The following is a 27,721-nucleotide window of genomic DNA, read 5'->3' as shown; positions in this document are numbered from 1 at the left end:
TCTGGTCCCATAAATGCAACTCCTGGGCAGTGCTGGCAGCTCCTGGTGCGTTTTGAGAAGCAAAGTGGGAATTGAGGTGTGGGGTAAAGTCAGACACGTCACTGATGCTGTTGTTTGTCACCCAAACCCTCATGGAATGGTAGCTCTGGGATCAAAACCAGCCCAAATCCCAGTCTGGCTCCAAAGGAAGGTGAGTTGTTGTTGCAAGGCCCTCATCTGACAGCAAAACCCTCCCCGATTTCCCTCAGCTGCTGCTCCAACAAATCCCCCCCAGCCCATATTCCCGAGTTGGATGGTGATCCCTGTCCCCATGGATTGTGAGAAGGACCCTTGGCAAAGAGAAGGGTTTAACTGTTCCCCTGAGCCCTGGGAGCCCCACAAATCCCAGATTTCTGGCAGAGACCAGCTGGGACAGGAAGGGTTTGCCATGAAGGGAAGGGAAGGGAAAGGGAAAGGGAAAGTGAGATCTGTGCTTGCAGCTGAGGGGATTTTACTGATTTACTGATTCCAAACCATATCTGGGAGGATCAGGCTGGGAAATGAGCGTGAAGGAGCTGCACCTTTGGCTGGTGGGAAAGGTCACAGAGCAGATTTGGGGCAACCGAAGCAAAGTGAGATTTCCCTGTGAGAATTATGGGTTTACTGGAATATCCTGAGCTGGAAGGAGCAGACTTCAACCCTGACACCCCAACAACCCCACCCTGGGCATCCCTGGAGTGGTGTCCAAACCCTCCTGGAGCTCTGGCAGCCTCAGGGCCATGACCATTCCCTGAGGAGCTGCTCCAGTGCCCCAGCACCCTCTTGGGGAAGAACCTTTCCCTAAAATCCATCCTAACCCTCCCTGGCACAGCTCCAGCCATTCCCTTGGATCAATTGTTGATGTTCCTCACAACCAGCAGCTTTCTGCTCTCCTGACTGGACTCTGGTTCAGGGCCTGCTGCAGGACCCCTCTTCCTACTCCAAACACAAGAATCCATGACTGAGGTTGGATGAAACTCTCCCAAAACTCCGGAGGTTTGGAAGTCAAAACTCCATCTAGACGAGGTTTTAATCCCATCCAGCACCCCCACAGGTCATGGGATCACTCCTGGCATCAGGGTGGCCTCCCTGCCCCGTCCTGCATGACACAACTCCTCCCAACCTTCAAAACAAAGATTTTCCAAAGGCAACAAATCCCTCTTGGAAGCACGCTCCGAGCTGCTTGAAAAGGGCTGGATATTTTTAGCTGGGGTATTCAGCCTGAGAGCTCTTCAAATGCAGCAAGTGCTGTTTATTTGGCTGACCAAATTAAAAAAAGCAACAGCAACAGAGCTCAAACCCCGTCATTTCCAGGGAAATATTTTCGGTGATCCAAAACAGATTCGAGTTGAGTGACAAAGCATCATCTCCAAGCAGTGGGAATGAAAAGCTCCAAACTCTTTTTCTTGCCAAATTCAGCACACAGAAGCGTTGCTGACACACTCTCCAATTTAAAGGCTGAGCCATTGGAGGAAAAAAAATTCCTTTTGGTCCCGAATCCTAAATTTCCCTGCTCAATGAACACTGAAACCACGGGCACCCAGTGTGACAGCTCCTGAAAACACAGCCCCAAAATGACTTTGGGCACAGCTGGAAACCTCAGAGCTTTTCCTCCCATTCCACCTTTTTTGGTTCTTTCCCAAAATCTGCTGGGAGCGGGGGAGCAGAGGGGGCAGAGCAAGGCATTAACAGCACCTTTGGACAGTGCTGCAGCCAATGGGAAAACCATCCCTCTTGGATCTGCCTGGGATTGCTTTTTCCTTCAGCTTTTGCCAGAAGCATCACCCCTGGAGTAAAGTGTGAGTAGAGGCCTTGCTTTCCTACAAATCCTGTGTGAAATTACCCACTCAAAGTTTCTCTCCTTTGCAAAGCAGCCGAAATATCTCTTCCTGCCAAACTTTCAGCTTCCCAATGCCTTTTTATTTTATCAGGATTTCTCCACTCAGGCCTGGCCACCCCGAGGCTGCAGGTCAGGGAGGTGGGAAGGTTTTGGTAGCTCCACTGGGACTGTCAGTAATTCCAATTAAATTGGACTTTGTTGAGGTGGGTAATTCATCATCTGCCGTGTGACAACAATACCTGTAATTACTGCTCCGATTGTTGGGGCTGGAATTCATGTGCAATAAAGGGATCTTCATATCATGCCAAACCTCACAGTTAATTTAGGTTCCATCTCCTTTCATTTAGTCTGTAATAAGCTAATTAGTTCACCTAATTTGCCACAGAACGTGCCTTTGTAACAAATACAGACACGAATTAGCCTCTTGCACAACAAATGAGGGGAAGCAAAACATGAATCACTTTCAGGATTACATAAGGAATTATCATCCTTTACAGCACTCAGGGATGCAGCCATTCCCTTGATTATTTTTAATTTTTCTACTTGCACCAGGTTCTCCTGTCTCTGACTCCTCCTTGGGAGGTGGACAACACATTTCCCTGTTTTCCTGCTGTCACCTGTCCTGGCTCTGGGAAGTTCAGGGTCACTCCCACTGAAAGAAATGTCTTTTAAAATCTCAGTTCAGGCAGCTGGAAGTGCTCACCTATCCTTGGGACAGCTGGATGTTCTGGAGTGGAAATCTTGAGACTTTTCTGCAAGCTCTGCTTTTTTTCTGCTTTTGGTTTGGTTTATTCGTGGTCTGAACGGTATCAAGCTGCCCTTGGAAACTCCTGGGCACTTCCTGCACTTGGAAAGTTCCTCCTGGGGGCTCATTTCATCCCCGTCCCTTCTGACAGCTCCTAAACCACACCAGATCATGGAATCATGGAATGGGTTGGGTTGGAAGGGACCTTAAATCCCATCCAGTCCCACCCCTGCTGTGGGCAGGGACCCCTCCCACCATCCCAGCCCGGCCTTGGATGCTCCCAGGGATGAGACTTGTTGCAGACAACTTTTATAAAAAATCCTTTCTTTAGGATTTTTTCCTCCTGAGAAGCTGAGAAGCCTCAAGAACAAATGTAAACATTGATTATCTGCTGCTGTGGAATGCAACAGGTGCATCTGTGATTGGCCCATCTTAGATGTTTATAATTAATAGCCAATCACAGCCCAGCTGGCTCGGATAGAGAGTCCGAGACAGCTGCCTTTGTTATCATTCTTTCCTTCCTATTCTTAGCTTACCTAGCCTTCTGATGAAATCCTTTCTTCTATTCTCTTAGTATAGTTTTAATGTAATATATATCACAAAATAATAAATCAGCCTTCTGAAACATGGAGTCAGATCCTCGTCTCTTCCCTCATCCTCAGACCCCTGTGAACACCATCACAGAGACCACCTCTGCCAGGGCCTCACCACCTTCCCTTTCCTTCCCATGACCCCATCCATCCCTGCCCTGTTCCCCCTTGTCCTGGCACTCCAGACCCTTTCCCTGTCAGCTCCTGAAGGTCCCCCCAGGGCCCCTCTTTCCCAGGCTGAACAACCCAAGATTCCCAGCTCATTTGGGATGAATCCTGAGGGATCTCTTCCCCCTGGAGATCTGCCAGCCCTCAGGGCTCTCTCCCCATCTCAGAACCCCTGCCCAGTGCCAGGGGTTGGGTTCATTTCCCTGCAGAGTGATGGCTCAGCACAGCCAGCCCTGTCTCACCCCAGTGTCTCATCCCCGATCCCCAGGGAAGCTCAGAGTTCCTAAATCCATCAGCTGGGCTTTCTGCACTACTCCCTCAGAGCCCTCATCCCACTGCTGGCCTGGTGCTGTCCAGCTCCAGCTGTTAATTGTGCTACCCAGCACAATTCCATGGATTTATGTGCTGAACCTTCCCTGCTTCCAGCAATCGTTTGGATTTAGCACCTCACCTCCTGCACTGAGCCAGCACCTCACCTCCAGGTTGAGCCAGCACCTTGCTGCCTCTTTACCTGGAATTAAATCACTCCCAGCTCCCAAAAATGAGCCCTGACTTCCAGCAGGAATAAACACATGACAAGAGTTTTTGGCTGGAAATCCTCTGGAGCCTTTGGATGGCCTGAGCAGAGATAAAACAAATCATCGACCTCCTGGCAGCTGCCAAAACCATCTGAGGACACGAGATCCCACTCTGCCAGACACTGTGCTGCCCAAAGGAACCAGCTGAAACCTCTCCTGGGGCCGGGGGTCCTTCCTGAAATTCAACTGAGCCTTCTAAAGATGAGGAAATCAAATGGAATGAAGATTTGCAGCCTGGAAAATGGTTCAGGAAGGGAAAAGGCAGCAGGATCCCTCTGGGAAAGCTCCTGCTCCTCCTCTGTGTCCTTTCCAAGAGAAAAAACCAGGTGGGATCTCCTGGGAACATCCCTCAGATCCATCAAAGAGCAGGAAAAGGAGAATTCCCTCTGCCCTTTACCCAGCACTCACTGGCAGCCAGCAGCTCCTCTCTTCCTCATTAATTCCAAAGCATTTTCCCAATGGGAAAATTGGGATTCAGATCTGCCTGAGCCCCTCTGGGTTTGGTTCTGAGCCTCTGGCACCAGCACAGTGACCCAAGGGCAGCTCCTGAGGAGCAGGGAAGGTGCTCAGAGCAAACATTCCCCACTTTGCAAGCCCCAGGTGAAAGCTGGAAGTTATGAACCTCATGGATAACATGGAACCGGGAGAAAATCCATAAATGAAACACAGAGCTCTGGATGAGTAATTATTCCTCATTAACGAAGCTAAAAGGAGAATTCTGCTCTAGGAACAGACGTCACCTCCACTTCAGGGGGACTGAATCAACCAGGGCACCCAGCCAGAGCCAAAGAAATGCTGTAACACCAGGAAGTGCCCTTTAAAAATGGGAAAGAACACTGGGATCTTCCAGCTGGGGCGGCCCTGGGAAACCACAGCCTCGGGACATGAAAATCCATGGAAAATCTTTCCCTTATGAAGAGTTTTATCACCTGTAAAATCTCCCCCAGTCTCAGTGAGAAGCACTTTCGTATTTTCTCAAGTGCCTCAAAAGAGACTGAAATTCCCTGGGGGCAGAATTTCCTCTCAGGAATTTTGGCCAGAACTGTTTGTTCTCCCTTCCAGCATTCCATGCTCACCAGGCTCACCATCCTGGGATTTAAAACCAAGCCTAAGCCATGCCAGCTTCCTGCATTTCAGCATGAAATTAAATCTTGCTTAAAAACCTCAACAGCACTTTCAGGTTCCTGATGCTCCAGCAATAAAGACCCTGCTCCCAAAAATCCCTGGGATTTATCTGATCTGCAGAGGTGGAACTTGCCATGAGTTTTTCTGCCTCAAGAAGTTATTTTCCCTCTTTCCAAATAATTTCAAAATAAAGGTTTCTTCTCTCCAAATGCTTTCTTGCACCATTTATCGCCTGATTCATTCATTCCCCATTTCTTTATTTCCAGTTTCACTCAGGGCTGAGCAAATTCCTTCCAACTTCGCTGCATTCACCAAAACCTTCCCGAGAGCAAAAAAAACGACAAACCCCAAACCAGGAAAAATCGGGAAATCAACAGAAAAAAACACCAAAACAAACCCAAGAAAAACAGGGAAAAAATCCCATTTTTGGGAGAACCCTACCTGAAAAATAGCAATCCAGGCATATCCAATATTATCAAAATTGATGGCCCCGTTGTGGGGGTTGACGTCCCCGGCCATGCAGATGTTGTAGTACTGGTTCCAGTTGATGCAGGAGTTCCTGCTGGGCTCGGGGCTGGCCAGGCTGGGGCTGTAGGACTCCATGCTCAGGGTGCACTCCACCTTGGACTCCTTCCTGCTGGGGATGTTGGAGCACCTCTGCATCCCGTTCTCCCGGTGGGAGGAGCAGATGAAGGGGTTCTCCTCCGCCTCATCTGTCCGGTAGTAGGGGTGGAGGAAGGTCAGGTTGTATGTCCTGGATGAGGAGGGGAAGAAGGAAAAGGATGAGGGGGGAAAAAAAATGGTTCATGATTGATTATTAAGGCCATTAAAAGAGTGGTTTTGGTCGAAAGGAAAGGGGGAGATGTTGGAATGTTGGGGGACACAGGACAGATGATGGATTTTGGACCTGGTTGACGTAAGAGGTTTGATAACAGGGTGCCTTGGCAAAAGCGAAGGGAACTTTGAAAATTTGACCTGGATTGCAAGAAGATTCAATTGTTAGGAAAATTAATCCACAAACACCAGAGGTTTATGGCCAAAAAGGAGACAGAGGAGTCCTTCTACTTTATTCTAATAAAGGCAGAGGCCATGGGGCATTCCCCTGGGATGTCTCCAATTTTTGGAGGACACAGCCTCCTTTTTATCCCAATTTCCCAGCCACATTTCCCTTCTCTCTTTCCCCATTTCTGAGGTACTTGAGAGGTACAGACTTCCCCAGTACACCTGATACTGAAGATTTCCCGAAGACTTCCCTCTAATGTATAACCCTCCCTTTTAATTTTTAATTCTTATGGAATTTAGGGGTTTTTCTTCCCCATTGTTTCTTTCATCTTTCAATGTCTAATTTCGTTTATCAGCAAACCTAAAGTTTATTTATAAAAGCAAATATCTTTTTCCATTCACCAATCAGTGGAATCCTTCCCATTGTTTCTTTTCTCTCCCAGGGCTGGTTTTATATACCTGCAGACCCACAGCTTGTTTGTAAAGACAAATCCACTATTCCTCTCACCATCAAACGGGTTTACAGGAAAAATAAAATCCCATTTAACTCTGCAAGCAAGGGATGTTGTTATGTGCATAAGTTTGTGGATGCGATTTTAACCTAATCTTCGTAGAACACGTTATTAGTCTCCCTGAAATTGTATATAAGCTTTGTATCCCCCAATGAAATGGGATTCTGATCACTGAGTCAGTCTCCCTGTCTCTCTCCATCACTGACTGTCCATCCCTGATTTTAGCAGCAGGAAAAGGTGCTGGTTGCTATCCCTTCACCCTTCAGAAAGTCCCTGTCAGAATCCCAGCCCCTAAAATCAAATCCTTTTGATTTGATCAGACCCCGCTGATCTCCCAGCAAAGACCAGTCCGAGTTTCCCCAAGCAAACAAAGCAGGAAAAAGCACGAAATGAGAGGGGATGGAGAGAAAATCCCAGCAGATCGGGTTCTCCCCCAAAACCCAGGGAGCTTTTGGGCTCTCTGGAAGGATTTGCAGACACTTATTTGGGTGGCAGAGCAGCTTCCCAATAAACGCATCCCTCAGGAGGAATCTGATGAGGGGCTGAGCTGCCACAAGGAGAGAGAGGCCATCTCCCACTCCCTCTGTACCTCCATAAAAAAAGGTGTATTGCTGAATTAATGGGAAAACCACATGCTTGCTGCATTTCTGATGGGACTGGCTTGGATAAGGCCGATGGCTCTGTCCCAGCCTGGGACTGCAGCAGGGCAGGAGCTGCTTTTCCCCGAGCTGTGTCCCAGATCTGGCACTTTCTGGGCCGTGTGCTCGGTGTTGGGGAGAGCCTGCAGCACTCAGGGCTGCATTGCTCCAGAGCCAACTTTCTCCAGTGTTTTCCCAGCTCCGGGGATCTCAGCTGCTCCATAATCACCCCGAGATAAGGGAGAGGCAGCACACACATTCTAAAAGATGTGGGCAGAAGATAACCAGGTAATTCTTCCAGCCAGGACAGCTCTATTTTTATCTCTCTCTCAACGTCCCTATCTGGTGAAGAGATTTGGCTTTAACAAGTGTTATTCCAGACAATTGCTTGGAATTGCTCCCCAAACCCCTGGAGCCAAGCAGGAATTGCTCTGCGGCTGCACTTTAAGGAGAGAACAATTGCTGCAGGGCAGAGCTGAGGGAAATCAGCCCTCAGCCACTTCCCGGGGGAATTTGGTTCTGTTCCACGATCCAATTACCCGAGGTGGGTGTGGAGGGTTCAGCAGCTCCAGGAATGGGAGAGGGAAGAGGAGCACGTCCTGGGAATTGGGAATTCTTTGTGTTCAGCAGCCCCTCCTTGCGCACCCCGCAGCTCCAGACTAAACTGTGACATCACCTGCGCTGTTTCTGGGCTTGGGATCCAACAAAAACCTGGAAGATGTTTTTCCTCCCCAAGCCTTTTCCTTGCCCTCCCACCAGCTGCTTCCCCGGGAGGAAATTTCCATATGAAACAGGCTGGAGAACGGGCCAGGAGCTGCAGCAGCCGCGTTTGGGAGAACATCAGACACCACCCAGCAGTGCCACACACAGGGAGGATGAAACAGAGGATTAAATCACACCGAGATGCAGGAAAAGTGGGAAGAGCTGGAGAATTTGGGAAAAGAAGCAGAGAGGAGACACCTGAGAAATGACTTTAACTCCCAAAACCACAGGATCAGTCCCCATCCCACTGGAGCGAGGCACCCACAGCTGGAGAGGCGCTGTGCATCCCAGGAGTCTCTATTTGGGAGGTTTTGGGATGAAGACCCCGGGCTGGGGTCTCAGGAGCTGCACAGAGAAGATCTGGACACGAATCTGGAGCAGTTTGGTGGCTGGGGGAGGAAAATCCGAGCAGGAGAACAGAGCCCAGCTCTGCTGGGAGGGCTGGGTGAAGCCTGGCTCAGCTCTGCTGCTGCCTGAAGGATTTTATCCTCCCTTTCCCCTGCTCTCCTCGCTTCTGCAGCTGTCCCCGAAATAATTCCTGAATTAAAAGTTGTCCCTATGACAAAATCAGTCACCTGAGGAGCACTTTGTGTCCAGCATTTCCCTGTCCTTGCCACTGGGAAGGAGCCACTCCTGTGGGAAGCTCCAGCACCACCAGTGAGGGGGGAACAGACCCAAACTGGCAGCAAATTTCAGACCTTTCTTAAAACTTTTTCCCCCTTTTTCTCCCTGGCAAAACCCAAAAGGGGAAAGAAGGAAGGAGAGCAAGAATGAGAAACAAAAATGCTGCAGAATGAGGGGATCCCCAACATCCCCCAAAGAAATGGATGAGTTCTGCCAGGACCTTCCACTTCTTCCTGCCTTCCCTGTTCCTTGCCAACAGGTAGAGACAAATCACTCATTAATGCTAATGAACCCACTAATCAGGAGAGCTCTGGGGGAAAGACAGGAGAAGCCAAGCCCCAGGATGGATCTGTTATCCCACCAGAGAGGATTTCCCAGCTTCTCCCACCCCTGCTCCCTGCACATCTGGATTTCCCTTTCTCTGTCCCTCTGCATGTCCATGCGCAGGAAGGACAGCAGAGGGGCAGGAAAACCCATTTTCCTCCCACTCCTCCTGGATTTTCCTCTGCTGCAGCCTGTCCCAGGGGAAGTTTTCCCAGCCCATCCATCCCATGCCCACATCCCAACCACTGGAACACAGCAGAGCACAGCCTGCCCCAGCTGGGGCAGCAGAGGAGGAAGGGGAGAAGGTGGCAGGAGCTCAGCACTCAGGGTGAATTCCCTGCTCTCCCTGCTCAGCAATGCCACCAGCAGCAATTAAACACCTTTCAGACAAATTCCTGAGCCTGCTCCCAGGAGCTGAAGACTGAAAACTCCCACCACAAGCGTCCCGAGGCAGCAGAGAAACAACAAAACCCTCCACAGCTCCCTCCCCTCTCCTGCTTCCGAGCCACTGAGTTCCTTGAAAGGTTCCCAGCCTGGAAAACGCTGCTCTGCATCCCAGCACACAGGAGCAGCCCCAGGAGAGGAGCCCAGATGGGCAGGGCCTGACCCAATTCCTTTATTTCCACCGGGAGCAGCTCAGGAGGGTGGGAAGGAGCCCGAGGGGGAGAAAACCATCCTGGAGGTGTCCCCAGGAGCTGCTGGCTCTGCTTGTCCTTCCCACCCCGGCACGCCAAACCTTCCTCCTTCCCACCAAAGGATCCTTGGGGGATTTCTCCCCGTGCCTGCATCTCCTGGCATCGCTCACAGCCCCTCCTGGAGCTGCTGCTCCATGCAATCCCAGCTTTTGTAGGATCATTTTGGGCGAGGAGGGAGAGATTCCCCCACGTCCCAACGAGCAGAGCGCCCCAGTTCCAACCCACTCCTGCAACAACCCAGCAATTCCTTCAGAACCCCCAGTAAAAATCCTTAAATGACCCCATCCCAGCCCTGCAACAGCACAGCTCTGAAAGACAGAGAGAGGAAAGCAGAAATTCCCAGTGCACCTCCAAAAAGTCCCCAAATTTCTCTCACAATGCTCTCGACATAAAAATAGTTGCTTTACTCGGAGCTGCCAACTTTCAAGGGGGATTGAAAAGAAAAGGTTTCCATGGGGAAAGAAGAATGATGGCAAAAATCAAAGTCAGTCCTTCCATCTGATGCCTCTGGAAGAGCTGAAGGCTCGGGAAGCTGCAGGGCAGAACACAGCAGGGCAAAGCTGGATTTGAAGCAGCTGTTTGGGAGCTCACTTACACCTCCTTTCATCCAGAAAATTTGGGGTTAGCACCCTGCCTTGCTGGCCCCTGGATTTTGTCCAGATCCTCTGTTTAGAGCAGGTTTGGTTTCAGCTGGGAGGGTTTGGCAGCAGCACCAAGGGGAGACCCTCCAATAGTTCAGGTTTTCCCTGTCTCCAGGGCTGTAGAGGAAATCAGAGGCAGGATCTCAGCCCCAGCCCCTCCCAGGCTCCTGAAGGGCTGGGAAACCTCTGTGCCCTGAGGAATTGAGGATTTCCCACCCCTGGATGTGTTTGAGGCCGGGCTGGAGCAGCCTGGGGTAGGGGATGGTGCCCCTGCCCATGGTAGGGGGTGGAATGAGAATCTTTAAGGTCCTTTCCCAGCCAGCCCATTCCAGGATTCCATGATCTGCCCAACAGCAGGGATATGGAGCCCTGATGTGTTTTCCAGGTCATTCCATGCCCTTTTTTCCTTTACAATTTGCTGCTGGTGTGTTAACAGCCACTGCAGGGGGGAACCGTGCCCTGACGCCTGGGTTGAGAGAATGAGTCAGAAATTATTTTAAAAAATGGAAATAATTCCATCTGGAGTCCCTAAAACTTCACACAGAGCTCCAAGAAATAGGGAGAGCTGGAAATGCAGGGACTGGAACATTTTGCATTCATTTGAAATTAATGCAAAATTAATAACACCAGAAAATTAATAACACCAGAAAACCCCACATTTCTCCCACTGACACTGAGCTGGAAACTGGAATTTTCCTGCCCTATGGACGCTCCTGTTTCCCCAAATTCCTTTAGAATGCAGCACCTTCCATCACAATAAACCAGAGCCCAACAGCTGGGGGGTGGAAGAACCCATCCCAGGGGGAAGGAGGAGATCCCAGACAAACCCCTTCAAACACAGCTCATCCCAAACCCTCCCCTGACAAGGAGCGACCCCTAATGAGAAAATCCTGCGACCCTAAAACTTCCACAATGAGCTCCAAGAAACCTGGGACAGCTGGAAATGCAGGGACAGGAACATTGCTTGGTTTCTCTAAATTTAAAATTAATGCAAAAAGCACAAACTAGGAGCAGCACTTGGGGTGAAGGTGCCACAAAACCCCACATTTCTCCCGCTGACACTGAGCTAGAAACTGGAGTTTTCCTGCCCTATGGACACTCCTGTTTCCCCAAATTCCTTTGGAATGCAGCACCTTTCATCACAATAAACCACAGGAACTGGGCAGAGCCCCCCAAATTCACCTCTCCCAGCTGCTGGGGGGTGGCAGAACCCATCCCAGGGGGAAGGAGGCGATCCCAGACAAACCTCTTCAAACTCAGCTCATCCCAAACCCTCCCCTGACAAGGAGCAAGCCCTGATAAGAAAATCCAGCGAGGCCTTTGATGCTGCTAATGGCCATTACATAACTGCTGCTTAACGTCTGTGCTTAGAGAACGCTTCCCCTGTGGTTCATCTTGAAAGCTCCACTTCGCAGAAAATCACCAGAAAATCACCGAGCGTTTCAAAACCTGACTGGGAGAGAGCGAGGGGGGCTCGCTGCACTTAATTACAGCAGCGGGGCCACCCAAGCAGGGCTGGAGCGGCACAATTTGGGCTTGGGGATGGCAGCTCCGGGGTCCAGCTGAGCCTGGAGGGGTTTGGGGAGCGGGAAGTTGATGCTGGGAGAGGGTTGGGGGCATGGGGAGTGGGAGCACACCCATGGCAGGTTCAGGATTTTCCACCCTGCTGGGATGAATAAAAGCCACCAGAGCCGCTCCAGAGGACAGGGAGAGGCTGAGGGAGCCCCAGGAGCGAGCAGTGAGAGGCAGGAGCAGGACCTGAGGGATGATCCCCGCCTGTCTTGCAGACAACCCGAGCGCAGACAGCCGATGATTACCCAGGGATGTAATTACAGGCTCCATCTCCTCTCGCCGAGTTAGAGCTGCCCTAAGAGCTGGGCTGGGGCATTTCCTCACCTCTGAGCTGCTGACATCTCTGACAGGAACCTTTGGAAGGATTTTTTTTTTTTTCCGAGGAAAATCCCCCTTTTCTGTGCTGGCTGTGCTTGGTTTTCATCCAGGTGTGTCCTCACCCTGGGAAGGGGCAAGGGCACAAGAGCCCCAGCTCAGGGAACAGCAAGGGATGCTCCAAAGCCTGGGATGAGCCAGGAACCACCCCAGCTCCAGCAGCACCTCCTCAATCCCACTCTGAACCCAGCAGGAAGAGCCCAGGGCTGGCAGCAGGGTCCAGAATTTATCCAGAGGGCTCAGGAGCAGAGACAAACACCAGCAGCACAGCCCAAACCAGGTCTAAGAGCTTGGGCTGGGCTTAAATTGATCAGCTGGGCCTTGGGCAGGGCTGGGGGGCTCCCAGATGAGGCTCAGCAGGGCAGTGAAGGTTTATTAGGTTTATTATCAGAGGGGCTGCTCCACACAACTGCCCAGGCTGGAAAACCCCTGAAATGAAAATTTGCCTCCTTCAGGTTGGGTTTGATGATCCTGGAGGTGTTCTCCAGCCTCAATGATCCAGGTCCTGCTCATCCCTGCTGCCTGTCCCACGCTCTGAGCTGTGTCCAAATGATTTTAATGCTTCTCACATCCAGTTTCTTATCTCAAATCCCTGACAGGGATTTATCTCTGGGTTTCAGCTGCATCTCCAAATCTCCAGCCCCTGCCAGGGGTTGGGGTGTGCTGGGTGACCTGAACTGTTTGGAGAGCTGAGAGTTTGTGCTACATCCTGCAGCTCCCCGAGTCAATCAGGGATCTCAGGCAGAGCTAATCCAGCCCACTCCCATCCTCGTCCTTCAGGTGCAGCAGGAATGCACAAAACCCTCAGGAAATTGCTGACAAATGGGATTTTTTCCCAGACAAAAAGGACCCTGCTGAGAGCTGGGATTTTTCCAGCAGGGGACAGAAAAATCCCCTGCTGGAAAAGGAAGAAAAAGGGAGAGAAGTGTGGAGAAAAAAAGGGGGAAAAAAAAAGGTGGAAAATTTTTGGTTTTGCTGTACTTACATGGCAAAATTCCTGTCTAGGAAGCACCTGTTCCTCAGCAGCCCTGCCCAGAGCTGGACCCCAACAATGCCAAAGATGAAGAAGACAAAGAAGCAGAGGAGGAGGACGTTGCCTAACATAGGCAGAGTGTCCAGCAGCAGCGTGACCAGGATCCTCATACCTGGGGGAGAAGGGAACACCACGTCAGGATGGGCACAAACCACCGTTCCCACCCTGGATGTGCAGCCGGGCCAGAAAAATCAGGATTTGGTGTTTTCCCCGAAATGCTGAGGCTGGAAAGGGAGGTGGAAATGCCAAAGGCTTGGCAGGAAATGGGAATAACAGCAATCTCCAGAGGATGGGATTTCCAGGTGTTTTCATTCAAGGACACACAAGCTGCAAGACAATTTTTTCCTGGAGAAATGCTCCCAGGAATTGTCAGCCTCTGGAGGAATTGTTAAAATACGGATTTGCAAACATTGCAAACTCCCCTCATGGATCACAGGAATTGTTCCCCTAAAAAAACCACAGAGCCTGGGCTCCACCACAGAGAGCTCCTGTTCCGTGGAGAACAACTCTCCTTGCTGGAAAGGAGGGGAAGTTTTGATTTTTTTTTGGTTTTTTTTTGAGGCTGGAAAGCAGGATGCTTTTCCTCCAAGGAAAGCTCTGCTCCCTTTCCCTCCTCGTGCAGAGGCTGTGGGGACCTTCCCACCAATCCCACACCTCTGCCAAGGGTCTCCATGAGCCCCGAGTTCCTCCAGCCTCTGGTGCCAGGGAAACGCTGATTTCCATGCCAAATATTCCAACTGGAATTTTCTGACAATGGGGTTGGAATTCCTGGTGGTTCTTCCCAATATTTGGGTTGGAATTCCTGGTGGTTATTCCCAAAAGGGAGTTGGAATTCCTGGTGTTTATTCCCAAAAGGGTGTTGGAATTCCTGGTGGTTATTCCCAGCAGTGGGGTTGGAATTCCTGGTGGTTATTCCCAAAAATGGAGTTGAAATTCCTGGTGGTTATTCCCAACACTGGGGTTGGAATTCCTGGTGGTTATTCCCAACATTAGAGTTGGAATTCCTGGTGTTTTTTCCCAATATTGGGGTTGGAATTCCTGGTGGTTTTTCCCAATGTGTCCTGTCACAAAATCATGGAATATCCCGAGTGGGAAGGGACACACCAGGCTCCTCAAATCCAACTCCCGGCCCTGCCCAGCACTGTCACCCCCTCAGGAGCAATCCCACATTTTCCTGGCAAATCCATCTTAGGAAAAGCAAGGACACACTCAATCCCCACTGGAAAGACAATGCTGGGATTTTCTCCCTTTTTTTTTTTCCCCTCTCTCACTGATATCCTCCCTCTTTTTTTTTTCCAAAAATGGGTAAAATTTCTCTCCCCATTCCAGACAATTTTTTTTTTTTCTGCTCAGCTCCTTTTGGTATTTGGGGTTGTTTAGTGGCATCATCCCAGAGATTGAATCCAGCTGTTCTCCAGCCACCCCGGGCTCTCCTTGGAATGTTGAGTGTGCCATGGGATAAGAGCATCCCCAGGGCTGAAACAAGGAGCAGGATTTTCATCCCCATTCCATGGGATGCCTGGTTTAAATCCCTCCAGCAGAAAAATAAAAATAAATTTTAAAAATACACAAAAATAAAATTTAAAATAAAACCCCCAAAATATATAAAAATAAAATTTAAAAATACACAAAAATATAATTAAAAATTAAAAACCCACCCCAAAAATATAGAAAAATAAATCTAAAAATAAAACTAAAAAATCAAAAATAAATGTTAAAATAAGTGTTAAAATAAATGTTAAAATAAATGTTAAAATAAATGTTAAAATAAAGCAGTGAAATGGATTAAAAAAAAAAAAAACCCAACCTAATGACCACTGTTGAAAAAACAAATCCCCGACTCCAGCCCCTGCCAAGTGAATAAATTGCAGGAATTCCATTTTTCCAGTGGTTTGGAAGGAATCATTTCTAATAGAAATGATGTTTTTATTGGCCAGGGTTCTTCTTTCTTTTCTTAACAAACTGCATCGAGCTGAAAGAATCTCGTGGGTGAATTTATTGTGCCTGGAAGCCACAAGCTGATGGTGCTGGCTGGATCCCAGGGAAGAGCCCAGGAATCCCAGGGATAAATCTCCAGGCTGGTTCTGCCTGTTTCCCTGCATTTAGCACCAGGTTCATCTCTTCTGATCCAGCTGTTAATTTTATCTGGTGGAAAATCCCATTCCCAAGTCCCAGAGCTGGGAATGGCATGGACGCTGCTGGGATGGGCTGGAATTCCAAGGAAATCCCTTGGCTGAGCTGTGCCATGGTTACAAAAATGTAACCACAAAAATTCACCAAAATTTGGGGATTTTCCCATCCTTTCTCCACAGATTCTGGAATATTTTGGTCTGAAAGAGCAAAATTCCCACTGTTCCGAGTGGGTGGGGTTGGACAAGTGGAGGCTGGATGATCTGCCCTCCAGGAATGGGGATATTTCTGGGAATCATTCCTAGGAATCCCAATCCTGGTGCTCAGGTCCCCTTGCTCCTTGGGCACCTCCACTCCAAACATGGATTGAACCCGCTGCATTTCATCCCACAGAATATTAACCAAAAACGGGATATTTTCCATCACCTGCCTGATGGAAAAATATGAGAATCCCATGGGAATTGCAGTGGAAAAAAACCTTGGAAGGCTCGTTCGGTGTCAGGGATCGGGGGGACAAACACAAGTTGGACTCAGAGCAAAATTCCACCTAAAGCTGGAGTTGTTTGGATCTCTGGAGCTTGGGGTGAATCCTTCAGTTCCCCTGGCTGTGCCTTCAGCCCAGCTGGATCCCAGCTTGAGATTCCCACTGTTCCATGGGAACAGTGAAGGGTTCTGTGGATTTGAAGGAGTTCAGAGGGAGCCTGACCCTCGTCCCAGCCTGGAGGGCTCCGAGCCCAGCCCGTGGTCTCTCTGCTCCACCCCATCCCCAGAGCCCCAAATCCCTGAGGGAAAGCTCTCAGGAACCCCAAATCCCAGAGGGAAACTTCCCTGGAACCCCAAATCCCAGAGGGAAACCTCTCTGAAACCCAGAATTCTAGAGGGAAACTACTCTAGCAACCCCAAATCCCAGAGGAGAAACTTCTCTGGACCCCAAATTCCAGAGGGAAACTTCCCTGGAACCCCAAATCCCAGAGGGAAACTTCTCTGGAACCCCAAATTGCAGACAGAAACTTCCCTGGAACCCCAAATTCCAGAGGGAAACTGCCCTGGAACCCCAAATCTCACAGAGAAACTTCTCTAGAACCCCAAATCCCAGAGAGAAACCTCACTGGAACCCCAAATCCCAGAGGGAAACTTCCCTGAAACCCCAAATTCCAGAGGGAAGCTTCCCTGAACCCCAAATCTCAGAGAGAAACTTCTCTGGAACCCAAAATTCCAGAGGGAAACTGGTTGTTGTGCTTTCCAAAACCCTGGCAACAAAACCTCGTTAGGAAAACAAAGCTCCAAAGGGTTCCAGGCCCCTTTTGGCCTCTCTTTTTTGTGGCCACGTTTTGAACTAAGGACCTCACTGTGCAATTCACTGCTTTTGTTCCTTGTTTTCCAGAAACAAAAACAACCTGTGGGATTGGGGGTTCTGAGAGAAATTCCTGGGTGTCAATATCCATCTGTTCCCTCACATTTTCCTTGGAGGGCCTGGAATCAAACCCCTTCTGGGGGAGGTTGTTTGGCTGTCCCGAATCCAGGCAGGATTTGGGGCTGGCTCACTCCAGCAGAACAGGAAATATCTTTTTTTTCCCTTTTTTTTTATTTTGGCTTTTTTTTTTTTTTTTTTTGCCAGGGTCCCTGTGATTTCCATCCAATGCTGCCGCATTTTGATTGAGGTGGATTTGGGTTGGAAAAGGATGGAATTGCTGTGGGATGAGCACCTTGCAAAGGCCGGCTCAGCAGCTGGCTGATCCCAGCAGGGAATTATTCCAACGTGGTGCCTCGGATTTAAAATTGGATTTAGAAGCCAAGCAGCTGAAGCCACTTGAAAATGGATTTAGGAGCCACTTGAACTTCCTGTCGAGGATGATCCCAATTTTGTTTCACATGGAGCAAACCCTCCCTGGGGTTTTAGCAGCAAGGGAAGCTCCTGAGCTGCTAATCCTGAACATAAAATCCTGGAAAGATCTTAAATCACTGAGGAGGGAAAACCAACCCAGCAGGGCAAGACGATCCCTCTTGGAAGTGAACTTTTCCCTTCCTTTGGAAGAACATTGTTTACTTTACACTTTACAGAGAGATGTTTTCCCTAGAAAAGTCACAAAAACCTTGAAAACAGCTCCGAGGGTCAATCCCCTGCTCCCTTGCCCTGTGCTAACACCAATTATGATAATGACGATCTCTAACTCGCCATTAAAAATTAAATTAATCCATTTCCTCTCATTAGCTGCACAAAGCAGGTGTGCAGGTGTGTGTGGGGGAGGTTATTCCCATGGTTTTCCAGTTTTCCCAGACTGAGCTCAGAAATTGAGGTGTGGGGAGGGTTATTCCCAAAGTTTTCCAGTTTTCCCATGCTGAGTTTAGAAATCCAGGTGTGTGTGTGGGGGGTTATTCCCAAAATTTTCCAGTTTTCCCAGACTGAGCTCAGAAATTGAGGTCGGGAGGGTTATTCCCAAAGTTTTCCCAGACTGAGCTCAGAAATTGAGGTCGGGAGGGTTTATTCCCAAAGTTTTTAAGTTTTCCCAGACTGAGCTCAGAAATCCAGGTGGGGTGGGTTTATTCCCAAAGTTTTCCAGTTTTCCCAGACTGAGCTCAGAAACCCAGGTGTGTGTGGGGAGAGTTATTCCCAAAGTTTCCCCAGACCGAGCTCAGAAACCCAGGTGTGTGTGTGGGAGTGTTATTCCCAAAATTTTCCAGTTTTCCCAGACACACTCCAGTTTTCCGAGCTCAGAACCCAAGGTGTGTGTGGGGAGGGTTATTCCCGTGGTTTCCCAGAGCTGTGCCCGGGGGTGTCACTTACTGGGGACCCTGTTGATGGCGCGCAGGGGCCGCAGGACGCGCACGGTGCGGATGGCGGACAGGCTGACGTTGTGGCCATCCAGGGAATATTCCATCATCCTGCAGGGAAAACAGCACAGCAGTCAGGACGGGGGTGCTCAGGAAAAGCTCAGGAGAAGCTGCCTGCAAGCCCAGGGGTGCTTGGTTGCAATTCCATGAAGCAGTTCCAGGCTGGATGGGGTTTGGAGCAATCTGGGATGGTTGGAGTTATCCCTGCTCATGGCAGGGCTGGAATGGGATGAGATTTAAAGTCCCTTCCAGCCTTTACTGCCTTTACTTTGGGAAGCAGGATTTTCCTTCCAGCGGCGTGAAGAAACCTCCAAGGAAGCTGCAGAGGGAAACTCCAACAGGGATTGTGGTGATGGGACAAAGGGGAACGGGTTCACACTGAAAGAGGGGAAATTTAGATGGGATGTTGGGAAGGAATTCCTGCCTGTGGGGGTGAGGAGGCCCTGGCACAGATTCCCAGAGAAGCTGTGGCTGCCCCTGGATCCTGGAAGTGTCCAAGGCCTGGCTGGATGGGGCTTGGAGCACCCCTGGGATAGTGGGAGGTGTCCCTGCCTGTGACATGATCCTTAAGGTCCCTTCCAACCCAACCCATTCCATGATTCCCCGACTCTCCAGGACAAGGAGCTGCTCCCCAGCTTTTCTCTCCTCCTGTGACCAAACCTGAACACCCAAACCAACAAAAAATGCACAAATCATTTTCTTTCCATTTGATTATTAAGAATAAAGAACATTTTCACCTTGATTGTTCTTCCCCACTCCCCCTAAACATTTTGGATGGATTGGCACTCAGTAGGTGATTCCCTACACTGGAAAAATGGGAGGCACAAGGCTTTGGGATGTCTTGTGCCATCAACAGCTTCCAAACCTTCAGCTCTCAAACCCAAAACTTATCCTGGGAACCTGCAAGATCTCCAGGGACTGGAGGGACCAGGATGCCAAGAGTGGGGTCCTGTTATCAGATTCTGCCTGTAAATCCTGAATCCCTTGGAAATGCCCCACAGAAATCCACTGGAGCTGGGAATTTTGGGAGGATTGGCACTGGGTAGGTGATTCCCTACCCTGAAAAACAAGAGGCACGAGACTTTGGGATCCAAACCTTCAGCTGTCAAATCCAAATCATATCCCGGGAGCCTGGAATGTCTCCAGGGACTGGATGCACCAGGAACCTCTGGGTTTCAGCTCTCCTGAGCACCAGACAGAGAGCTCACCAGTTCCACGGGGCTTGAAACGTTCCAGGGAACATTTCTGGGGCGAGGAAAACATGAAAGGACTCTGGGAGCTGGAAGGAACTTCAGACACCATCCGTGCTGGAGGCGGGAGCTGTGTTTATTTTGTAGCTCCCCTGCTCCCTTTGGAGCTGCTGCTGAGGCAAACCAGCTCCTCTGAGGAGGCAGAACGGGGCAAACAAAGCTCTGCTGATCACTTGTTCCCTTCTCATCACAAAAAAACCCTCGGAATAACTTCAGCACATCCATCCCCTGGCTGGAAAAAGCAGCTTTGTTGTTCCAGTGGTGAGTTCCCTGCTAAAAGCAGCTCCAGTTGTAGGAGCACACGCTGGATTGAAGGGCGGTGGTGGTGAGAGGTGAATCCCAGCCCTCAGCACAGCTTCTCCTCCCCCAGGGGTACTCCCAGCTCCAGCCTCTCTTTGGAGAGATGGGAAATCATACCCCAGATACGGCTCAAATCAACCAGAAACATCTGAAGATCCAGGATCATTCAGGAGAGGTGGGAAATCATATCCCAGGTATGGCTGAAATCCACCAAAACCATCTGGAGATGGTCCAGGATCATCCAGGGAAGGTGGGAAATCATATCCAAGGTACAGCTCAAATCCACCAAAACCATCTGGATTGGCCAATCCACCAACCAAGGATTGGCCAGGGAAGGTGGGAAATCATATCCCAGCTATGGCTCAAATCCACCAGAAACATCTGGAGATGGTCCAAGGATTGGCCAGGGAAGGTGGGAAATCATATCCCAGCTATGGCTCAAATCCACCAGAAACATCTGGAGATGGTCCAAGGATTGGCCAGGGAAAGTGGGAAATCATATCCAAGTTACAGCTCAAATCCACCAAAACCATCTGGAGATGATCCAGGATCATCCAGGAGAGGTGGGAAATCATATCCCAGGTATGGCTCAAATCCACCAAAACCATCTGGAGATGGTCCAGGATCAGCCAGGGAAGGTGGGAAATCATATCCCAGGTCTGGCTCACATCTGGAGAAGGTCTGGGATCAGCCAGGGAAGGGGTTTTCTTCTTCTCATCTCCAGCCTGAGTAATGCCACACCTCCAGCGGGGTCTCCTGCTGTTTTCATCCTCCCCAAACATCTTCCAGCCATGGCAGGTGGGGAAAAACCTTGGAAAACTCCCAAATGGCCTCAGCAGCCACTTTCCCCCTCATTCCAACAGCAAAATTCCCGGTGCCAAAGCTGCCCCTGAGGATGAGCAGAGGGCTCAGCCCTTCTGCCTCCATGGGGTGCCCAATCCTGGGTTTGGGGGAGCTCTGAGGAGCTGGGGGTTTTCTGCTCATCCCACAGATCCAACATGGAAAAACACCCTCAGCTCCTTGATCAGAATCCTGATGCCGAGTTTTCCCCTGCCACTCCTCCCTTAAACACCGCAGCAGCTTTATAGGAAAACATAATTAAGGTAAAAATAATTAATAATTAGGGGGTTTTTTTTGTTGTCCCTGATGTTCCTTCTCCAACTGCACCCGAGTTCCAAGGAAGCTCCGCTCAGGAGAGCTCATGTTTTATTCAGGGCACTAAAACCATTCCTAATTGTATTCCAGACAAATAACACAGAGCACAACAAAACCCCATTAGTGCAGGGAAGATGGCACAGCGCTAATGGAAAGGGAAAAACGCCCCAACATATTCCAAGGATGTTTTAATTAACCCCGGGCTGGTCATTAGGAACGCAGGAATTCAGAAGTCAGGCTGTAATTAAAGCTTTCCATCCCTTCCAGGGCGTACTGAGCAGGTAGGAGAGCCTGGGCTTTCCAAAGCTGTTTATTTATTGGGTAAAAAAAAATAAAGTTTGAGCCTTGCCAAGCTTTTACTCCACTCAGTTATTCCCTGTGGGGGTGAGGGAAGGGGTGTCAAAAGCAGGAGGATCATCCTTGGAGCTGTTTATTAACACATCCTGCACAAACCAGCAGCTGGGGGAGATGGAGTGAAGCTGTAAACCAGGAGGAGTTTGGAATTTGGGTGAAATCCCAGCCAGCTTTTCCCACTGAGATTTCAACCTTCCTAATGGGGTTTTTGGGCTGAATTCTTGTTCACCCCATCGCTGCCTCACTCTGCTGCTGGCACGGGGCAGGAGTGGGGCTGAGCTGAGTTTTTTTTTGGAGATAACAGCACTGGGACACTCAGGATGTGTTAGGATTAAAGGATTGCTCCAAACCCCCACAGCTCTGCCTGATATTCACCACCCACCCCCAAACCCAGCGTGGTTTTGGGATGAGGATTAAAAAGAATCAGATTTGGGAGATTCTGCCTCCCAAGGCATTGTGAGAACCAGCCAGGACAAGGCCGGGATTTGGCTCCCGGGGATTTCCCTGCCCCAGGATGGGGGGATGAAGTGGTTGCTGACCCTGCCATGACGATGAAGAAGTCCAGGCGGTTCCAGGTGTCTCCAAGGTAACACTTCTGCCCAAAGATGCCCAGGGCCACCATCTTGATGACCATTTCCACGGCAAAGAAGGCAAAAATGAAGTCATCAAACGCCTGGAGAGCGGGAAAAGAGGATTTCAGTCAGTCCTGAGCACCCCCAGCACGGGGACATTCCATGTTCCCGTCACCAAAGTGCCACCTCCCAGCTCCCAAATCAAACCTGCCCCTGGCACAGCTCCTGGCTCGTTCCAGGCCTTGGGAAGTGCTCCCAGCTTTGGTTCATGCCCTGATAAGGCGTGAGGGTATCACAGGGCTGGAGCCCCAGCTGAGCCAGGCTGGGAGAGCTGGGAGTGTTCACCTGGAAAAGGCTCCAGGGAAACCTCAGAGCCTAAAGGGGCTCCAGGAGAGCTGGAAAGGGACTTGTCCAGCCTGGCCTGGGACACTTCCAGGGATGGGAGCCCACGAGTTTTGTGGTGTCCAAGGAATCCAGAGGGATCTGCCTTCCCACTTCGGAGCCCTTGTTAAGGATGGAGAGAAAGGACCTGGCTGGGACAGATCCACGCCAGCCTTTAGGCTCACCCCAAGCAGACCCCACACAGGCTTTGTGGAAAACCCACCCCAGCTCTGTGGGACAGCTTGTCCTGGGGAAAAGGAACACGATGGGGGTCCCATCTCCCCGAGCAGCCGCCCCAGCCCCGCATCCCACAAACCCCGGGGATCTGGGGCCGGGGACTCCTCACCTCCAGGATGGTGCAGCGCTCTGACTGGCACTCCACGTCCTCGCAGGGCTGGAACATGCCCAGGGTGACGCAGTTGAGCAGGATCACCAGCATGCTCACGTGCTCGAACCAGGTGGCACCGGGTTAAGGACAGCACAGCCTGGGCAGGGAACACATCCACACCATCCTCCCATCCAAACCCTTCTCCCGGGCTATTCCCAGCTCCAAATCCCGAGTTTCAGCAGGGGATCACCCCACAGCAAGAGAGAAACTCAAGGGCACCACCACCAGAGCAGTGCCCAGTGCCAACCCTGCTCTTCTGGATTCCCTCCGGAGTTGGGGGAATGAGGTTCTCCCATTCCAACCCCATTCCCACATCTCCAGAAGGGAGAGATTCCATTCTGAGATCCACATCCTGATGGAAATGAGGTTCTCCCATTCCAACCCCATTCCCAAATCTCAAGGGATGGCAGATTCAATTCCGAGATGCACATCCTGATGGGAAAGAGGTTCTCTCATTCCAACCCCATTCCCAAATCTCAAGGAATGACAGATTTCACTCTGAGATCCATATTCTAATGGGAAAGAGGTTTTCCCATTCCAACCCCATTTCCACATCTCCAGAAGGGACAGATTCCACTCTCAGATCCACATCCTGATGGGAATGAGGTCCTCTCATTCCAACCCCATTCCCACATCTCAAGGAACGACAAATTTCACATCCTGACGGACAAAGACAAAACAGAACCAAGCTGGTGGGGCCAAGGGTGGGAATGTTGGGATTCAGGATGCAGAGGGCATGAAAAAGAAGGAAAGGGCTCCCAGCTGGATGTCTCCAGTCTCCAAAATTCCCTCATATTCCTCACAGGATCCGCCAGTGCTCAATTAACCGATAATTAATTGATCTAAGTAGGAAGTGGTGATTTGCATCAGTGCAAAATAGGCCCAAAGTTGCTGTTTGCTGCTGGCAGGACAATTAAAAATCCCACAAAAAGATGGAATAATTCTGCAAATTAAGCAGGAACGAGAGAACTGTTTCTAGGGAAAATAATTGGAAACATCTGGATGTGAATAAACCTTTGTGCTTCCGAACCCACACCTGGGGGAGGCAGAGAGAGGCACAGACATTGAATTATTTCTGATAACAGCAATTCCTGGATAAAAAACCTCCCATGTTTATTCCTTAGGAATATTTTATCTGGGATTTTATCCGTTCAGGATAAAATTTATTGCAGCAGATCAGTGCTTCAGTCTCAAACTGGTTTTGCACGTTCTTACTCATCCAGATGAAAAAAAAAAAAGGCAAAAATCAGTGGGGTCAAATCTTGCAGCTCCCTAAAATCTGATCCCAAAAACCAAGTTCTTATTTTAGAGGGGCTTTAATTGGAAAATAAATTTAATTTAATTTAAAAAATCTAATTAATTAAATAAAATTTAATTCAGAGCTGGGAACGCCTCAAAGCTGGGAATCAACAGGGCAGGCTTGGAAACCCACTTGTCCAAAATGGAAATAAATGTAGGAAGCCTGAGAAATAAATGAAATAAAATCCTGGGAATGAAGCAGGAGAAGCTCCTGATGGGATTTTTACATCGCTGAAATTCCAATGTTAGTTTAATTTCTCCCTCCCTTCCATGATTTCTTCCTGATTTTTCTCATCTTTAGGAGCTATTTGGATGCTTTTCCCTGGAAGCCCAGAGATAATCCAACCCCACTGAGCCAATACCCAAATCCTGCCCCAAAACTCCGACCACAGCCAGATTCCATTCCCAATATTCCATGGAGTGATGGGATCCATGTAAAATTCCCTATAAATAGGGCTCCTGTGTCTGCAGTTGCATAAATTTCCTTTATTATATTTGCAGATTTTTTCCTCCCCTTTAAAGTCCCTGGAGCCCCAAAAACTGGGATTGAACCCCCTGATTTCCTGCTTTTCCAGAACCTCCCAAAGCCATCCAGGCTCCAGCAGCCCCATGGAAATGTCCCAAAAAAACCCCCTGGGATGGGGATGGGGTGATGCTGCTTGGCAGGGTGGGATTAGGGATCACATTCCCAGGGATGAAAAACCCAATTCTGGTAGGATGGGAAAACCTCCAGAGGAGGGGAAAAAAAAAAAGTGAGGAAATGGTGAAAAAAAGTCCTGGAGCAGCACAAAGAGCAAGGATGTGACTGGAGAGGGAATTCCCACAGAACATCCTCGGGGATGTTCCCAGAGCGCTTTTCCAGCCGGGGAGTCGGGGAAGGTGAGGGATGGCACAAATTCCTCCCGGCAAATCCCCTAAAAGCGGGAACGCGGCTGTTGCCATGGCAACGGCGGCTCGGGCAACTTCCCAAATCCTTGGGAAGGGAAAGAGCCGAGGGGGATCCGCGCTGGAGGCAGAGAGCATCCCAAAGGGATTGCTCAATATTTCTTCCTCTGGCAGAAATTCCAGGGAAAAGACATCTCAGAACACTCAGGCCGCGCTCAGATTCCCAGATTTCAAATTCCCAGATGGATTCCCTGTGGGAAGGGGCTCCTGGTTTCTCTGAGGGATCCACAGCAGCTCTTAGACTGAAGTTTAGTCCCGAGTTTAAAAGCAGCACCACAAACCCCAGGCTCTGCTCCCAAACGCTGGCTCCATCCCTGACACTCCTGACTCTCCCAGGGAAGCTCTCCTGATGCTCCCTGCCAGTTCCATGTGGGATTTATGGAATTTATTTTCCCACATTATTATTTTTAAGCCACTCGGTGGATTTTAAGCTGTTATTTTCCGCCGGGATTTGGCAGCCTGCTGGTTATTATGGATCTCCACCATCCCTCTCCCAAATCCTACAAATATTCCTGCAATAAACACAGCAAAACTAACCTGGGATGGCATCACCACTGTGACAGATTCACGGTTTTCATTCCATGCTTGGAATGAAGGACACAATTCCCAAATTCCCAGGAGCTCCAGAGGGAGCAGCTCCGTTTAGAAATTCCCAATCCTCATTCCATGTGGGAGAGAGGCCGGAGCCACAGGCCTGACACCCAGGAACTGAACAGAAGCAAGATCATGGCACTATTTTCCCATAATCTTATTATTTTTTAAGCCACTCAGGGGATTTTGGAGACTTAACCCATGATTTTAACCCCTGGGATTTGGTGGGATCCTGGTTATTATGGATCTGTCCGAGGCTGAGGAAAATCCCGAAGCCCTAAAGCCCAGTTTGGTTCCAAGAAAAACCAAATATTTATGGGAGGAGCTGCCAAGGGAAGTTTCAGTTCGGGTGGTTTGAGGTGTGAGTAATGCACAGAATACAAACACAAATCCTGAGAATTCCAGAGCGTTCCAGGGATGTCCTGCTCCTCTGAGAGCAGCGGGATTGGGTGGGGAATGTGGGAAGGGGAAAGGGAAAGGGATAAAAAAAGGGTGAGGAAAAAAGGGGGGAGAAAAAAGGGAATTCATAATAAATTATAAATTATAATAATTTATTGTTATTTATTATGAAGTAGAATAATTTATTATTATACTTTATAATATATTATTATAATTTATAATAATTTATTGTTATAATTGATTCTAAATTATAATAATTTATTCTAAAATTTTATTTAACATTTATAATATTTATAAAATAAAATAGAACAAAATCAAACAAAAATAAAAGCTATAATAATAGATAATAGTAATATATAATAATATGCTAATAAAATAGCAGTGCAGATACTGATTATAGTGATGATGACAATTAATAATTATGATAATAACGATAATAATGATGATGATCAAGTTAATAATAGCAAAGCAAGTGGATGAACAAAGGATAGGGACGATCCAGAGAAGGAGCCACAACCCAACACCAGGGTCCTGTGTCACCTGGTCCCCAAATTGCCACCCTGGTGTCCCCAGAGCCCGAGCTGGGGTGGCCCTGGAAATGAGGGTGGCTGGAAAAGGTGACAAGGAGCAAAACAAGGGACAATAACAATGCCAATTGTTCAGGAAAAATGGGGTTTTGGAGGCAGGATCAGCACACGGCAGAGCCAAATGTCACCTGGTCCCAAAATTGTCACCCTGCTGTCCCCAGGGTCAGCACACAGCAGAGCCAAATGTCACCTGGTCCCAAAATTGTCACCTGCGTCCCCGGTCAGCACACAGCAAGCCAAATGCATTGCTGAGGCAGCCTGGGCTGGGGATGAGATGTCCCTGGGAATGAGTGTGGCTGGAAAAGGTGACAAAGAGCAAAAAAAGGGACAGTAATAACGCCAACCTTTGCAGGAGCTGGGATTTTGGAGGCAGGGACAGCAGAGCCATGTTCCCCCCGAGGCAGGACACGTGGAATTCCCAGGAAATGTTCATCAAAGCCAACCCAGGGCTGCTCCTGGAGTGTGGGGTTTGTTTAGAGCAGAAATTCATTCCTGCTCAGCCCCAAAGCAGCTCCTGGCTTTGATCCCGTGCCTGCTGTGCCCCTTGAGCTGGGCTGTCACTGCCTGCATGACATTTGGTGGCTTTGGGGGTCACCGGTGGCCTTGGCAGCGCTGAGTTAATTCCATCTCAGAGAGTTTTTCCTGAATAATTCTGGGATTCTCTCTTGGCCTTTGCTCTTAACCTGGGCATGAACCCCAACATGAGCAGATCCTGAGGGATGCTTTCCCTCTGTTCCCAAGGATTTTTCCATGTGCTGCCCGGGGATGCTTTCCCTCTGCTCCCCAGGATTTTCCCCCTCTGTTCCCCAGGGATTTTTCCATGTGCTCATTAGGGATTTTTCCCTCTCTGTTCCCAGGATTTTCCCCTCTGCTCCCCAGGATTTTCCCCTCTGCTCCCCAGGGATTTTTCCATGTGCTCCTTAGGGATTTTCCCCCTCTGCTCCCCAGGGATTTTTCCATGTGTTCATTAGGGATTTTCCCCCTCTGCTCCCCAGGATTTTCCCCTCTGCTCCCCAGGATTTTCCCTCTGCTCCCCAGGATTTTCCCCCTCTGCTCCCCAGGGATTGCCCAGGGCACAGCACCCAGTGCCCACCTGGCCACCCCAGGGCCAGCTCCTGGCACACACCCAGGGCCAGATGGATTTATCCATTCCAATGATCCTTCCCAGGGTTACCCAGCAGAGAAAGGATTTTACAGCCATAATTGAGGAGAAGGCAAAGCAGGCACTGCCTGGCCCCAAAGTTGGGGAAGGGGCAGCAGCAGGGGGGGCTGGCAGCATTCCCAGCAGCATTCCCA

General features: G+C 49.5%; 1 protein-coding gene across 3 annotated transcripts in view; it reads right to left on the bottom strand.

The window, feature by feature from the left end:
- Positions 1–27,721, bottom strand: part of CACNA1H (calcium voltage-gated channel subunit alpha1 H) — a 153,294-nt gene that overhangs the window by 87,672 nt on the left and 37,901 nt on the right. For all 3 annotated transcript variants that reach the window (XM_030958025.1, XM_030958027.1, XM_030958026.1), the window contains exons 3-7: positions 22,563–22,674; positions 21,803–21,936; positions 18,158–18,255; positions 13,195–13,354; positions 5,506–5,818 (exon numbers count right to left, since the gene is read on the bottom strand). In XM_030958025.1, coding sequence (XP_030813885.1) covers positions 5,506–5,818; positions 13,195–13,354; positions 18,158–18,255; positions 21,803–21,936; positions 22,563–22,674 — 817 coding nt within the window. The remainder of the gene's footprint in view (positions 1–5,505; positions 5,819–13,194; positions 13,355–18,157; positions 18,256–21,802; positions 21,937–22,562; positions 22,675–27,721) is intronic.

Source organism: Camarhynchus parvulus, chromosome 14 (assembly GCF_901933205.1).
Source record: "Camarhynchus parvulus chromosome 14, STF_HiC, whole genome shotgun sequence".
Lineage (NCBI taxonomy): Eukaryota > Metazoa > Chordata > Aves > Passeriformes > Thraupidae > Camarhynchus > Camarhynchus parvulus.
The sequence above is the reverse complement of the archived record's forward strand: the minus strand, read 5'-3'. Positions and strand labels throughout refer to the sequence as shown.